This window comes from Amphiprion ocellaris, chromosome 18 (genome assembly GCF_022539595.1).
Source record: "Amphiprion ocellaris isolate individual 3 ecotype Okinawa chromosome 18, ASM2253959v1, whole genome shotgun sequence".
Taxonomy (NCBI): Eukaryota; Metazoa; Chordata; class Actinopteri; family Pomacentridae; genus Amphiprion; species Amphiprion ocellaris.
In genome coordinates this window covers 24,312,967-24,327,724 of record NC_072783.1, presented here as the reverse complement: position 1 = coordinate 24,327,724, position 14,758 = coordinate 24,312,967, and the positions used below count along the sequence as shown (strand labels likewise).

The following is a 14,758-nucleotide window of genomic DNA, read 5'->3' as shown; positions in this document are numbered from 1 at the left end:
ACTGAAGAGTACAACTGTGGGAAAAACATTTGCAAATATTTGTAAATTAATAATATTTTTTTAGCAGTTTCAAATATATTTACACAGTATTTCATTGTCACTGAATGTAAAAGAATGAAACAGATTTTTTTTTCAAAAAAATACAGATTTTTTATTTATTTATTTATTTATTTATTTATTGTTGGATGTAGGCATTATGGGCAGTTTTTACAAATATGGTTAACATATAAGTTAATACTTTTTTCTGTGATTCTGTTAGGTATTATCAATAATTTAACAAAACAGTGGCAATCTGTAAAATAACAATATTAAGTTTTAAAATGAACTGACCATTTTTCAGTCTTTATTCCTGTTATAAAATACTTTTAACTACTGTTAACAACTACTGTTGATATTTTTAGATTACTTAAAAGCAGAACAACTGTGTGATTTTATGGTCAAACACTGTAAAAGAATAATTGACCAAATATTAAAATACAGATTTTTGAGGTGGACATTATTTACTGTTACTCTAACATGCAGATTAATATTTTTTTCTGAGAAAAAAAGTGGTTAAAAACAAAAGCTTTCTTTTTTTTGGGTGTAGAGCAACGTTATGATTGATTTGGAGTCATAGTTGCTGTATCTAAGTCCAATATGCGCTTTTTTTAAAACTCTATTTTGGTCACTACCATCTTTTGAGAACAATATGTGTCTCTTTAGCTGCTAATTGTGACAGCAGGGCTTTTCCTGCACAGAGGAATTTTTGTAAAGTAGAAATTTGATATTCAGCCTGTGTAGTCAGTTGGGGTTTCATTCAAGTAAAATACACAATTGCTCATCAAATAATCATTAATAAAAGGAAAATGCACAGATTCCTGTCAAACAAGGCAACACAGATGCACTGTCTAGGTGGACAGATCACACTACGCTGGTTCCTTTAAGGCCTGTGGGGTCAGGAATTGTAATAAGTTTTCTTCTGCAGTAAACTGGGCAAAAATCATGAGTTTACAAAAGTCAGTTTTGACTCATTCGTTGTCAATTTGTTAGTGATATAATGTTGTTTAGAATCCTGAATCTTTATTCTCTTCATGTCAAGGATCATAGAGGATGATCAGTCAAAGTCTTTAATGAGATCTCCAGGGTATTTTGTATTCGTCTTATTTAATGACTCCCTCTTCCCTTCCCTTTTATTCTGTTTATTTGGAGTTGGGTAGCAGCAAACTGAGCAGGGCATTCTAGACATCCTTCTCCCAAGTAATGTTTTCCAGTTCCTCCTGGGGGATCCTGAGGAATTGCGGCGTTCCCAGGCCAGATGAGATATATAATCCCTCCATCGAGTTTTGATGCCCCTGGGGTCTCGTCCCGTTTGTCCAGAAAACCTCCACATTGGCACCCAGCAGACATCCTGATCACAGCCCCAACCACCTCAGCTGGTTTCTTTCAATGCAACGGAGCAGTGACTCTACTCTGAAACTACTTTCAGCTGCTTGAATCTATAATCTATTTGTTTTTGGTCACTACCCAGAGACTCATGACAACAGGTGAAGGGTTGCAATACGGGTCGACTGGTAAATCGAGAGCCCTCTTGACTATGCCAGTACAACACTGTGCCGTACTGTCATCCCTTCTCACACTGTTAACTGCAACGATGTCACAATGATTTTAAAATTTACACCTCTTCTAAGGGATGCAGGGTGACATTAAAGGGCCACTTCATCCAAATGAGATACATAACATTGCTGCTTCACCGGTCTGTTACAGTGACGGCATTCTGTCATTCAGACAAAGGTCGCCTTTACCTTAAAGTTCCTGTGGCTTTATTTAGTGATGGAGACGGAAAGCCACGGAATGTGAAATTTGGGATACAGGAAATACTGGACAGCACAATAAACAAAAGACTAAACCTAAGCTAATAGTTTATTAACATAGAGGACAGGATTGTTCAGGATCTAACAGTAAATGTCATTGTGTACTTGTCCTCACTACAAACAGGTGAGTTGTTACACACAGAGTCACAGTTTATGAGCTGCAGTAAAATTATTTATTAGTTAGCGGCCATCCTCAGTCCTGAGCTCCATCATAGCTGTAGGGATACTTTTATTTTATTGTAAAAGTCTGATCTGTTTTCTAAAGTCAAACTATTTTTCTGTCATAGTTTTTTTTTTTTTTTTTTTTTTTTAATTTACCAAGATTTTTGGTGTTACAATCTCTAAGTAGAATATTTGCATTTGTAGCCAAAGCATTGCGGATATGGTGGCGTTTCTATAGCCATATAAGAAACATGAATATGAATCATTAAAGAAAGCACCAAAACCATGTTGCTTGTCAAATCTGTTTGCCTGTCTGTTAATGTGAAGGCATGCAGTTCACAATTGTGCCAAGTATAAAGTGATACATGAATGTTGGTCAGTCTGATCCAAAAATAGCTTTCTCAACGTTTACAGACATGGGTGTTCATTCAAACATACAGTTGATATGTTTCGATGCTGTCAGATTAATGGAAAAGAGCGCATGTCTGAAAGATGTCTGCTACCATCCCAGTGCAATGCAGGCAAACTAGACAGCACATGCGGTACTTACAGCACTGGAAAAGTCTACTTCCATATTAGAAGACTAAAACTGCTCTCGTGATTTAGTGCCCGTTTACTTCCTATCACTCAAAACAGCCTCCACTTGGGGAAGGGTGGCAAATAAAAAAAAAAAAAAATCTGATTAAACAAGTGAAAGAAGAACAGTTGCAAAAGCTCGATGATGATTTGATGTGGCGGTTTGCTGATCTCATTACAATCTGAACATGTTCGACATCTTAAAGAACAGTGCTCTGAACCAACATCATTAAATCTATAAATTACGGACTATTTTGGGGACAAACGGTGTACATCTTTCCTGTGTAAGTCCAAAGACTTTCTGTACCAAGGTGCACTGAAACTGTTCTTTTTGGCACATGGGGTCCCAATTGTGCCTTCATTCCCACAGACAAAAACTACTCTTGGCATCTGCAGTGTTTAAACTTTGAGCAGAATCCAAAGACAAAGAACAGACAACCTGGACAACTGAGAAGAAACTTTAAAAAAAACAACAGCATTATAGTTACACTATTCTCCCTCGAACCTTAAACGGGCCACCGTGCTTGCAAACAGTCTCACAGTCATCGTTTTCCAAGTTGTTTTCATTGTTCTTCATGCCTTAAAGGCATCTTTTGGTTTTGCTGCATGGATGCAGCCACTGCTTGCTTTGAATTAAGCCATCTCATCTTCTTACTATCTGTGAGCTCTAAACTTTTGTCCTATTAGCTCAGTGAGCCTGATGGGAAAACAATCCTGGACCTGAAAACAATGTTGTGTTGAACCACCGCAGGGCTGAGACGAGCTGCTGCCAAATGACTCAATTCAAACAGAGCTCTTTAAATTAGATCATTATGTGAATTTGTCAGAAGAGGGGATCCGAGGAGAAAAGAGAACCACGACAGGGCCATAGTTTATTTTAGCATTTATTTCAACACCTTAGTTGTACCTCTATCATATATATATATATATATATATATATATAGATACTGTATTTTATTTAAAACAAAATTTATATAATTTTTTTTATATATATATATATATACCTTTTTATCTCTGCATACTTATGCTCATACTGTATGTAGTCATATTCATTATGCATTTCACTAGACCTAAAATATTCTTTTAAATAATAGTATGTAATGCTTTCTACACTACTGCTCAGTCCTTCCACTTTTCAGAGTAGCATCCATCGTGAGACAGCATTGAGGCAACTCAGCGTGAGAGTACACAGTCATAATTTTAAACTCACGTAGAAAATATGCATTAACTAACGTGTCAGCTTCACTGGGGTCACCACAGGGCGAGCAGTATAGAAAGCATTTAGAGAAAACCCAAAATGAAACAGAAACAAAACAAAGCCTCAAAGAATTTGCCCACACTATTTGGAAGACGGAGATTCTTATAAATGTTTACATACTTAATATTATAATCTTTATTATACTATATTTTTATGATATCATTGTCATCATCATCATCATCATTACATACAGAGCTATAAATGATCTGTTTTTCGCCTTACAGTTGAATCCACTGCAGGGAATGGCTAAACTGGCATGTTAAAAAAAATCCAGGATGTTCATGTTCACCTAGATGTAACACATACAGTATTTTAAGCTTATCACAGAAAAAAAAAAAAAACTTTTTAAAAGTGGGTCAGAGCATTTCTTTTCCAGGGCTAATGTGTGGAGCAGGGAAACATTGGGATTGTCAAGTGGTGAGAAAAAAAACTGTTTTCTAACCTTTATAAATATGTTTTGGAAAAGGCATTAGAAAGAGAAAGGTGTGCGTCAGGGAAAGCATTTTAGCTACCAATGCAGGCTGACGAACACACACGCACAAAATCAGACACACTGACTCACAGAGGCTGAAGGCTGAGGAAAGTCAGGCAGACAGAGAAGCAGTAAAAAGCCCTTTTTGATCACTTCACCTGCTGTATGAGAGAGAGCGGTCAACATTATGGCATCAAAGAGGATGCATCCATCCCTTGACCTGTGCTATGGCCATAAACACCAATAAAGTCTAAGAAAGGATGGATTTGAAATGACGTACTAACCCTTTTCAATCCAATATATCTTCTCCTTTCTGTAGAGGAATCCGGAAAATAAGTTTTTAAAAAACGTTCATTTCACAACGATATTTTCTCAATATTTGTATGTCCTCATTACCCACAACTTGTTTTCAACAGTTATAAATACCCTGACTAGTTTGAAATGAATGATTGCGATCAGCACTTAGTACAAAACAAATGGTTCTACTAATAGTGAATCCCGTTAAACATGTAAGATATATTTAGCGCTCGCAAAGTACATACATACAAAGCTTATTGGGGCATCCTTTGGGGAATATGGCAAATATATAAAAACAATAATATTATTGTTGTCTATCATTTTCTTCTATCATCATTTACAAACAAAACCCTTTCTCTCATAATCTGACTTTGGCTCCAGGACTCACAGCCATTTGATACTCTGATCTGCTTAAAGCTACGAAACTGATGTTTGGATGTGGCCCTCATGTTTCTGTTGTCATCAGAGCTTTAAGCTCAGTCACAATCAAGAACATTTAATTGGGCTTCACCCTTTAAGCAGCAACTTTTCAACTTTTCTTTGAACACAGACTTGAGTTTTCACATTGCTGCTAAGCAGCAGATGGTGTGAGAATCCATCTGTCAGTGTGTGTGTGAGAATATGAGTGTAAGTTTGTATGTGTGTTTATTCTTTTACAGCACAAAATGGTGCGTTAATTAAATGCCTGTCCATCAAAAGTTCGAAAGTATATTTTCACTTAAAGAGCGTCATCTTTAAAAATTCTTACTTTCTTCATACCATTTCTTGACCAATAGCCATCCACAGATTTCACAGCAGTATTCTCTACATGTATATAGCAAAGACAGCATCTTCCCCCACACAACCATCCCTTAGTTTTAGTTCAACACAACCTTTTGATGTCCACTGTTCTTTTCTTGCAAATCTTCTGTCATTGTTCATCTTTGTCAATTTGTTTCTCTCCCTTTCTTTCATCTTTGAATCATCCCTTCACTCTCTCAGTCTGTGTCTCGGGGAGAAGTAGTGACATGCAAAGGAGAGGAAAGCCGCCTGGGGAGAGAAGGAGGGCAAATCAGGAATAAGAATGGGTGGAAATTAAGGACAGTGCAAACTAAATAGGGTTGATAACACAGGTTAATAAAGAGAAAGAGAAGGGGGGGGGAAATGATGGGATAACTTATCAAATTATATGCATCTAATAAAGGAAGGGGATGGTCGAGAAAACTTGCATGGCAATAATGAGACACTTTCCTTCACCATCCAGCGCTTCCTTTAAGATGTTTTGACCCCGTTGTCTCTACGTGTTCCAGAGTCTATGTGTCCTCCCTCACCTGTCAGTGAGTTTCTTCAGCGCCCTCTCGATGTTCATTCGATGTCCGACACGTGTCACTCCCAGATCCAAGAAGTCGTCCTTGGTGAGTGAAGGCAGATGCGATCCATCTATCTCATTGTCTATAAAACGGTCTCTGTGTTCACCCAGGTTTAGATAAACCAGCCAGTCAGCCACATCATACTTGGTCCAGTAGGGCAGGGGCTTGATGGCGAATGGTTTGGCTGGTGGAGGAGGGTTGAGGTGAGGATAGTTGAGACAGGAAGGGCTGGGTGGCAAATGCATGGGGGAGGATGCTCCGGAGAGAAAATGAGTTGGGGAGAGAGAGCGGGAGACAAGCAGTGGGTTTGGACTTGGTACACCAGATGGGGAGAACAGTGGAGGAGTTGAAGCCCTGTAAGGGTCTCCTAGAGGGAGGCCAGGAGAAGGAGGAGTGAGGGGTCCAGGGAAATCAAAGGGGCTGTTGTAGACAGGTGTACTGGGGAGGATAGGGAGGGAGGAGGGCCTGGGAGGGGTGGGGTTTGACTGTTCAGTATTATAGATTAGAGGACTGGGAGCCCGCCGCCGGGAAACTGAGGACCGCATCTCTTTTGTAGGACTGCACTGAAAGTCAAAAGTCTGCCTGCGGAACTTGGATCGATGCTTGGGTGATGTTGGGTATGGGCAGTAGGTTGGAGAATGGGGAGGATGTGAATGAACCGGAGAGGAAGGCATCTGTGGAGAAGGGGATCGGGTCCAGTTGCGCTGAACTGGGACTTGAGGGGACGGAGAGACAGAAGGGGTAGCCGAGAGGTTGGGTGTCAGGATCTGACGATGCTGAGGGGAGGAGGTAGGTAGCGGTGAGGTGGAGCGGCCAGTGGGGGGGCTGTGAAATGCATCTGTGTAATCTGCAGAATATCTGAAAGACACACAAAATGTATGTTTTAACATAAAACTAGTAAAAACAAGCAGATATACAAATTTGGGTAATTTTAATATCAAAGACCAGTTGATGAAAACAAACAAACCTATGCATGGTGGGTGACTTTGGAGTGTGGCTCCAGTCATCCATGCTCTTCATGCCGCTCATCTGTTGCAGCTTGGAACTGAGTTCATTGATGATACTGGCTTTCACACCCGACAGAGGTGAGTGAAGTCTGCGGCCTTCCATAAGCAAACCACCTCTCTGTATTGCGACTTGCTCGTGTTCCCCAATCTCACCCCAACCCACCGATCGAGTGTCCATGGGCCTCTCTAAGCAGGCAGCAAGGGTGGAGCTAAAACCATCTTCCATTCTGGATCGACTCTGCTTGTGCTTCCTATCGTCTGCAAGAGTTCCATCTAAACTGCCGTCTTCTGGCATGCTTTGCCTCTGTAACTGCAAAGGAGCAGGGTTGGTGCTGTTCTGCCTACGTAATGCTACAGATGGGCCCCTCCCTCCCCCCTCCTTGTAATGAGTCATCTTTGGAAACACGGGGTTTGCCATTTTGGCGCTGTGCACCTCAAATGCTTGCCCACCTGAGTAGGTTGTGCAAGGGTCCTGATGTTCACCGCCTTTCTCTCCCTCTCCACCTCGCCCATCTCCCCCGATCCCTCCTCTCTCTCCTCTCAAGCCACTCAGTCCCAGCATTTCTAAATGATGGTCACTACTGCTGTGACTGTCGAGCTCCTCAATCCCGGAGTCCACCACAGCATCTTGCCAGTCCCCGCTCTTGGGCATAATAGTCGTATGATGGGTGTGGTCAGCAGCTTTACCTCCTGTGCCGAGGCCGGCCTTGGGCCCAGCCATGGTCATGCTGTAGTCAGAGGACGCTGGAGAGGTTGTGGTGGTGGCGGCGGCAGCAGTTGCTGTCATGGTAGTGGTAGCATACGTCATAGTGGTAGTAAGGGCAGCTGTGCCTCTGTCCTGGGCTGCAGTGTGAACACCTACTGAGGGGTCATTAGAGCTGCTGTAATAGTGGTGAGAATGGGACATGGGCTGGGGTCTGTGAAGTGATGTGGCAGGCAGAGCAGCAGCAGAGGTGGTGGTGGCGGTGGTAGAGGAAGGGGGAAATATCTGTGGGGATGGATAAGATGGAGAGAGAGCAGATTGTGTGAGGTTGGCCACCTCGCTGTCATAGGAGGTAAGGCTGGAGGCAGCAGAATCACCCCCTTGCGAAGAGGATTGTGGAGCATTTGAGGTTTTAGAGGATGGAAGAGGAGGTGGAGGAGGTGGAGCAACAGAGGTTGAATGTTGATTCTGGTGTTGATGATGCTGAGGAAACTGCTGCACTCTCTCATTCTTACCATTAGCAAACTGTAAAGGAGGAGGCAAGGGATCTGCAAAGACAAATTCATCATCTGCATCTATTGAGGGAGCTGGCGGAGGTAGAACCATCAGTCCTAGACTTCCACCTGCCCCGGCTCTTGCTTCTCCCATAGCGTCATGTGTCTGCGCTGGAGCTGTAGGGACGGTGTACTGAGGAATGTAGCTGGTGTTGGGAGTGCTATCCATCTGAAGAAACGAAGGTCTGCGGGGGGCAGGCTGAGCTGGTGGAGGAGGAGGCTGTATTGGTGGAGCAGGTCTGGTGTCGTACACCTCCTTTTCTCTCTCCCTGGGGCTCTGTGGGTAATACTGTGTTGAATACTGGTTGTTTCTGTCCTCAGAGAAGCGAACTCTAAGACCCTCCCTGGGTCCTCCCTCCTTTTCTCTCTCCATCCTCTCCCCACCTCCTACTCCTCCCAAACGCAATATTCTTGGTGACTGTGGTCGACTCAGAGATGCAGGTGAGGTGGTGGTAGTGGGGGATGTTAGGTGGAGGGACACTGGAGAGGTGTAGGTTGATTGTGTCGGGGTTGCAAAAAGGGAAGGTGTTGGAGTCTGAACAGGAGTCGGGAAGGCTCCTACTGTGGATAGCTGGCGACCAAAGTGTCTCTCCTCTCGGCGTGTCCTGCGGTCATCCTTTAGGGCTCGCTCTCTTGCAGCCAGGGCCAGGCCAAGTGGGGACGAGGGGTCCAGAACTTTTCCCGTCAGTGGGTGGATGAAGGTAGTAGTGGGCTGTGTGCCATACAGTGATGGAGCTGACTTGGGCTGGCCATCCTGACTGAGGATAGGGGAAGAATACTCAGGTAGGCCAAAGGCTGGGGGCATGCTGCTGGAATAGTTGACATAGTTGTCTCCAGAAAACATGCCTTCGTCTATAGACTTAGAAGGCCGTAGTCGAGGTGTTGGTACTTCCATTTGTGAGCCCTGTAAAGGCTGGATGCGTGTCGCTAGTGCTCCTCCTGCCTCCCCTAGTCCTCCACCTGCCTCCCCTTGGATATCCTCCTCAGATGAGAGGAAGAAAGATGCGCTCTTTCTTCTCATATCTCTGAAACGTTCTCTTTCCCTGCGGGCCCCTCCTCCTCCTCCTCCTCCTCCTCCAAAAGTCGACCCTAAGGTTGAAGTGTAATCCAAATTATCCAGGTGCTGCTGCGAGGAAACAGAAGGTGCAACAGTCGATGACGGCAAAGAAGTGGATATAGGGGGCTGAGGTGGCAAAGGGGTGAGTGGTGAGGGTAGGTTGGTATTGGGGCTGTCTGGGGCTGCGTCAATGGAGGTTTGGTCTTCAGCATCCTGAGAGTGCTCAGCCTCCATGCTGCTGCCCTGGCTGCTTCGACCGCTGCTGCTGGTGGAGGGTGCTTTGACAATGATGGTGGGGATGGGGATGGAGCTCTTCTCCTTAGCTGCACCTCCTTTCCCCCGATGCTGTCTCAGCCCATCTTCCACTTTTGATTGCTTCATCAAAGCACCCCGTCCTCCCCTCCTTGCCACCCCCCTGCCAACCCCTCCAACTTGCTCCCTGTTGGGCACGTGTGGGTGATGTTGTGGTGCCTGTTGGGCCTTAGGCTTAGCACTCGTTGGTGGTGTAGCACTGCTGTAGCCTCTTCTTAATCCTCCCATCTTCCCACCACCCCTCCTGGGCACATCTGGCTCTCTGATGCACAGTCCTTCCGACTGTCTGCGGAGTGTGGGAACCATGACCTGCTGGTTCATCCCACCAGCTCCTCCCCTCTCCCAGCTAGCTTGAGTAGGCTGGCCTGGCTGAGAGTGGATCTGGTAGTGGGGTTGAGATACAGGGGGTATGGGCATGGCAGGACCTCTCCCAGGATGAGGGCCTGCCGATAAAGGTGGCTCTGGTGCAGATGTGTTAGGGGGTGGGGGGATTTCTTCTGGTCCTGGCACTGACAAGCTGCGAGCCAGTTTCATAGCAGGTGGGTGGAGGTATTGCCTTTCCTCCTCTGTTACACCTGAGCACAGAAACACAAGCAGTTACAAATTCACCAAAGAAAAAAATGAAATATTGAGCTGAGAGAAATCTTTCCATGACAACTGTCGTTACCGATAGATTTTTGACGCATCATGACCGCGTGCTGAGGACCGTGGCCTGGTTGAAAATGAGCCTGGTTGTAGCCAAAACCTGGTCCGGGCTGTACCATACTCACTGATGACTGCTGCTCATAGGGTTGCTTCAGGTTTAAAATGGATTTTAAACAAAGAAAGGGGGGCAAGAGAAAGTTGAAAGGAAGGAGGGAGTAAAGAGAAGAGAGGAGAGATTTACTCAGATTTAATTAACTAAAATTGATATTCGCTGTTAAGCTGATATTGAGTTGATATACTGTACTATATAATGCAATACAGAAGAACCAGTCAGTGTCAGTGTACCAGGCAGCACAGCTTAGATGAATGGACACAACCTGACTCACAGTGAAACAAATGTTTTGGTGTGGGTGGTTCATTGTCAATCATTTTTCTCTTAAGTGCAGTGAGGGCAGGAGAATACACAGAGCTAAAAAAAAAAAAAAAAAGCTTAAGACCTGGCTGCTTTATAGATAGGCATCATTTCTGCAAGCATTAGTCACTTCCATGACTAAATATGTGCTACATCTTGAAGCAGTGGAGAAGCTCTGTTGTGTATGTTAATCTGTACTGCAGGACAAGGAGAGTGATGCATAGCTGTTCAGGATTTGTTAATATTTTGATTATGCAGAAATTGCGCCCACAAAACAACCAGGACTCCCCCAGTTAGGGTAACGACAACAACTAGGACCATTTCCTGCTAATTCTCAGCAGTACCTCATTGGAGAGGTTGGGAACAATACTCTTGCTCCGGTCCCTCTTGCCTCCGTGACCTCTCTGGCCCTGGTTGTCTGATGTAATAGTGTGTTGGGCAGCAGCCAAGATTTCATCCAGTTTATCTGAAACAAAGACAGAGCAGGGACAGGGCATAAAAACAGCAGAGAGGTATTGGAAGAGAACACAACAAAGAAACATGAAATAGGATTTCAGTGAGAACCCTCATGCCCCCTTAAGATTTAAAAACACCCTCTTACAGTATGACACGAGCGGTGAGAGTGATTTCTTACTTAACGCCATCTGATAGACTGTCCTCTTCTTATCAGGACCCTGAGAGGACTCGTAGTCTGGAAAAGGAAGAGAAAAAAAGGAGCATCAAACAGGCTGACTTTTAATTAAAGCTCAGGGGCTGATGGGGGAAACGATAAAGGCTGGTATTCACCTGCTTTCTTTTTCCACGGAGAGGCAGCTGTTGCATACATAATTCGGGAAACAGAAATTAGGTGTGACTAGATCTGCCAGGTAGTCATGTGTATAAAGCAGATGAAAGGGTGAAATACATACTCAGACACATGTGATGGTGTGAATGCTGATGTGATGGGAGGGATGGTGATAGGAACAGAAATGATCATGAGAGCACACAAATCCGTGATTCTCCCACCTTTGTCGACTGTATGCAGCACATTTGGTTCAGGAAAGAAAAAAAACAGAGAGTTTATGACCGATAGCAATTGAAAAGTACGATTTCACAACATGCAGTTGTTTTTGTATCTCTTCACTGTTTAATTATCACCTTTCTTCTTAACATCAAAAGTGTAAATTAATCAAAAGACTCCTGCATCAAGCTACTGCTGGTGAAAGAAGGAAATTGCACCTTACTGGATAATTTTCTTGGCCCTCTGCATCAACTCGGTTAATATTTAATGCTGTGTTTCCCTAATCGCACCGTGGTACTATACCCTCCTTCTGCAGAAAAGCTGCTAACCCACCTAAAAGAAGCTACTTCAATGTGAACCACAAGAACAAAAAAGCAGTGGAGAGACGTAAATTAGATTTTTTTTTTGTTTCAGTCCTTTGTCCTCTCTGTCATCTTACCCATGTCTTCCAGCTCTGATGTCATTGACTTGGAGCGCAGGGCAATGGCAGGAGGAGTCAGTCTTTTAGTCTGCTGCGGGGCTGCCAAGGGAAGCCAGCCAAATGCAGACTTAATGTTTAGGATTCTTGTATAAACATGCAGTCACCAATGACAACCACATTGCAGGAGACTCTCAGGATGAAGTAAACACACAATCAGCTTTATCGTCACATCATAAACATAGGATGGAAACGACATACAAGGAAAATCTGACTCTCACCTCTTTTTCGAGCCGTGTCCTCCAGCTCAGGGTTCCGAGCAACCATCACAACTTTCACCATGAGACTGTTGCCGCCCTGCCGGATCATGTTGACCACCTGCCGATGACCAACCTTCACCACATTCTGGCCGTTAACCTGACAGACACGAAGATGCAGACGGACTGAATGCATATTCAAGTTAAGACTGTGGCTTTCCTGTATTGTGGCATTTCTTGTTTAGCATTAAACATACATAATTTTGCAGGATTTTGGACAAGTGCACCAGCAATTCAGGAAACAACTAAAGCAAATCACAGCTTCAAAAGCTTGAGCAGCTCTATAGGTGACTCATATTAGCTTGAATACCAATAAGCAGTATGTGTCAGCTTTAATGGAGGTTTGACAATCACCATTTTGAGTTTTCAAGGCAGCACACAGGAACTTTGAAAGGTACAAAATGGAGTGAGAGATGTTGACCGAACTGCTTGTGCTTTGTTAATGAGGAACAGTGGTTACAAGTACAACATCCTCTAACCAGCTCTAATTAAAATACATCTTAGAAACAGTGTAAAAACCCAATTCATCTCACCCTATCTGTTTTTTTCCCAGAGAGTTACTATTGATAGTCTTAAAGGAACATGCCCTAGACTTGTTGCATTCAGTTATTGAACAGTGGAGAAAGCACAGGTTATGCTCAGGTCATTGATTAAACCTCAAAAAACTCATCTCTGTGTATCTTGACTAACTGTAACACTGTAAAACTACTCTAGACTACACAATGCAAAGTTCTAGTCTTGGAATAAATCAGCAGACACGTTAGAACCAAAAGCCATTTCAGAAATGATACAGAAAGTCCCATCCTGCAAATCAACAGGCTCGGTTTCTTAGGTTTTTTACATTTAAGATATTGACTGTTTGAATCTGCGTCTTTCAGACTATCATCAGTGCATGGCAGTTTCAAGGTGAAAATGCTCAGCCATGGTGCTGGCTGCTTATTTTGTTCATAAAGTGCCTTCTAGAATAAAAAAAAAAAAAAAATCACATGGATGTGTTTACAGAGGAGAAAATGAAAAATGAAATTTTCTCGTCTGTAAATGCATCCAGAGGTTTAAAAAAAACAAACAAAAAAAAAACAACTTAATACTGTGTTTCCAGTGGCTTGTTGTGATTGCTGCATAATGAGCAATCAATCTTCTCGTTGTACACAGACTTCCTCCTGTACAGTTCTTGAATTCTCTCCTTCTGAGTTGAAAATGAGAAATATATGCCACCAAATGATAAAATGGTTCCAATTGAGCAAGGCGCATGAGTAGTTGGGATGTTTTTAGGCTTCATCTAAATCTGGGTTCTGGATAAACTGTGTTAGTAAAAGTCAGGACTTGAGATTAGGTTCAGCTGTGGGTTTAGGCGGTGTGTTAGTTCACACCTCGATGAGGAAATCCCCCATCCTCAGGCCCGCTCTCCACGCCACGCCCCCCTCATCAACAGACTCCAGGTACTGCAGCGCGGGGAATGCTGGCGTTGGAGTGAACTCCTCTATGGGAGTCTGAGCTGTAAAGGAGAAGACAAATAGGGTGGCCATGAGTGGACCCAGATAACAGCAACAAGAGATTTGAGAATGACGTAGGAAAAGAGGGATTAGAATATAGAAATGTGGAACTGGTAACGAAGAGGCTCACCTTTGGCTCCCCTAAGCACAAAGCCAAAGCCCTCATTGTCTTTCTTCTGTAGGAGCACTGTCTTCTCCTTAATGATGTAGTCACTTAAAGAGAGTAAAGCGGGAGCACAGGAGAAGGGGAAAAGGGGATGAAGAGAGACAGGGTAAAAAAAGAGAGAAAATTGGAGAGGGGGAGAGCTATATGACTTCTGGCGCAACAAAAAAAAGTCTTATTGTGATGCAAATAACGCATTTTCTCAATGAGGAAAACAGCTATACTGCATCACATCATGAAATCACACTGCAGCAAAAGATCGGTTGGCTTGAGAATGTCATACAAAAAGCACTGGTGCACAGAGGGGTTGATGGCAGGGATGCAGTTAGTGTCATGATGGGAGGAATTGCATATGACATGACATTCCATACTACTGGCAAAATCCAGCTAGAGCTGACAAGCACTGGGCCAGAGGGAACGGCACATTAGAAAAATGTGCATATATACTGATAATGGAAACTTCTAAATACACCTAAATCGCTGCATTAGCTTCAACCGCCTCTGGCAGCTCTTGCAGGATACTGCTTCACTGACTCCTGCGCAGCTCTACTGGTCATACATGACACTTCAAATTATGTACGAGAAGAAGTTGGACAGGCCTCTAATCTCTCCCTACAGACAGATCCTCTTGCTTAAAGGCTACAGCCTGAGAGGGCAGAAACAGCGATCACAGACAGTTGTGATGCAATCTTATTATGTGACGGTTAGAGCTG

The 14,758-nt window shown here is 43.5% G+C and overlaps 1 protein-coding gene across 5 annotated transcripts in view; it reads right to left on the bottom strand.

Annotated features, from left to right (window-relative positions):
• Positions 1 to 3,454: 3,454 nt before the first annotated feature.
• Positions 3,455 to 14,758, bottom strand: part of LOC111582621 (SH3 and multiple ankyrin repeat domains protein 1-like) — a 60,021-nt gene continuing 48,717 nt past the window's right edge. For all 5 annotated transcript variants that reach the window (XM_035957742.2, XM_035957741.2, XM_035957740.2 and 2 more), the window contains 12 exons: positions 14,013 to 14,095; positions 13,760 to 13,884; positions 12,354 to 12,489; positions 12,094 to 12,174; positions 11,660 to 11,668; positions 11,441 to 11,467; positions 11,289 to 11,345; positions 10,999 to 11,120; positions 10,265 to 10,391; positions 6,932 to 10,172; positions 5,926 to 6,822; positions 3,455 to 5,644 (listed from right to left, as the gene is read on the bottom strand). In XM_035957742.2, the coding sequence (XP_035813635.2) occupies positions 5,593 to 5,644; positions 5,926 to 6,822; positions 6,932 to 10,172; positions 10,265 to 10,391; positions 10,999 to 11,120; positions 11,289 to 11,345; positions 11,441 to 11,467; positions 11,660 to 11,668; positions 12,094 to 12,174; positions 12,354 to 12,489; positions 13,760 to 13,884; positions 14,013 to 14,095 (4,957 nt within the window). In that variant the 3' untranslated portion in view covers positions 3,455 to 5,592. The remainder of the gene's footprint in view (positions 5,645 to 5,925; positions 6,823 to 6,931; positions 10,173 to 10,264; positions 10,392 to 10,998; positions 11,121 to 11,288; positions 11,346 to 11,440; positions 11,468 to 11,659; positions 11,669 to 12,093; positions 12,175 to 12,353; positions 12,490 to 13,759; positions 13,885 to 14,012; positions 14,096 to 14,758) is intronic.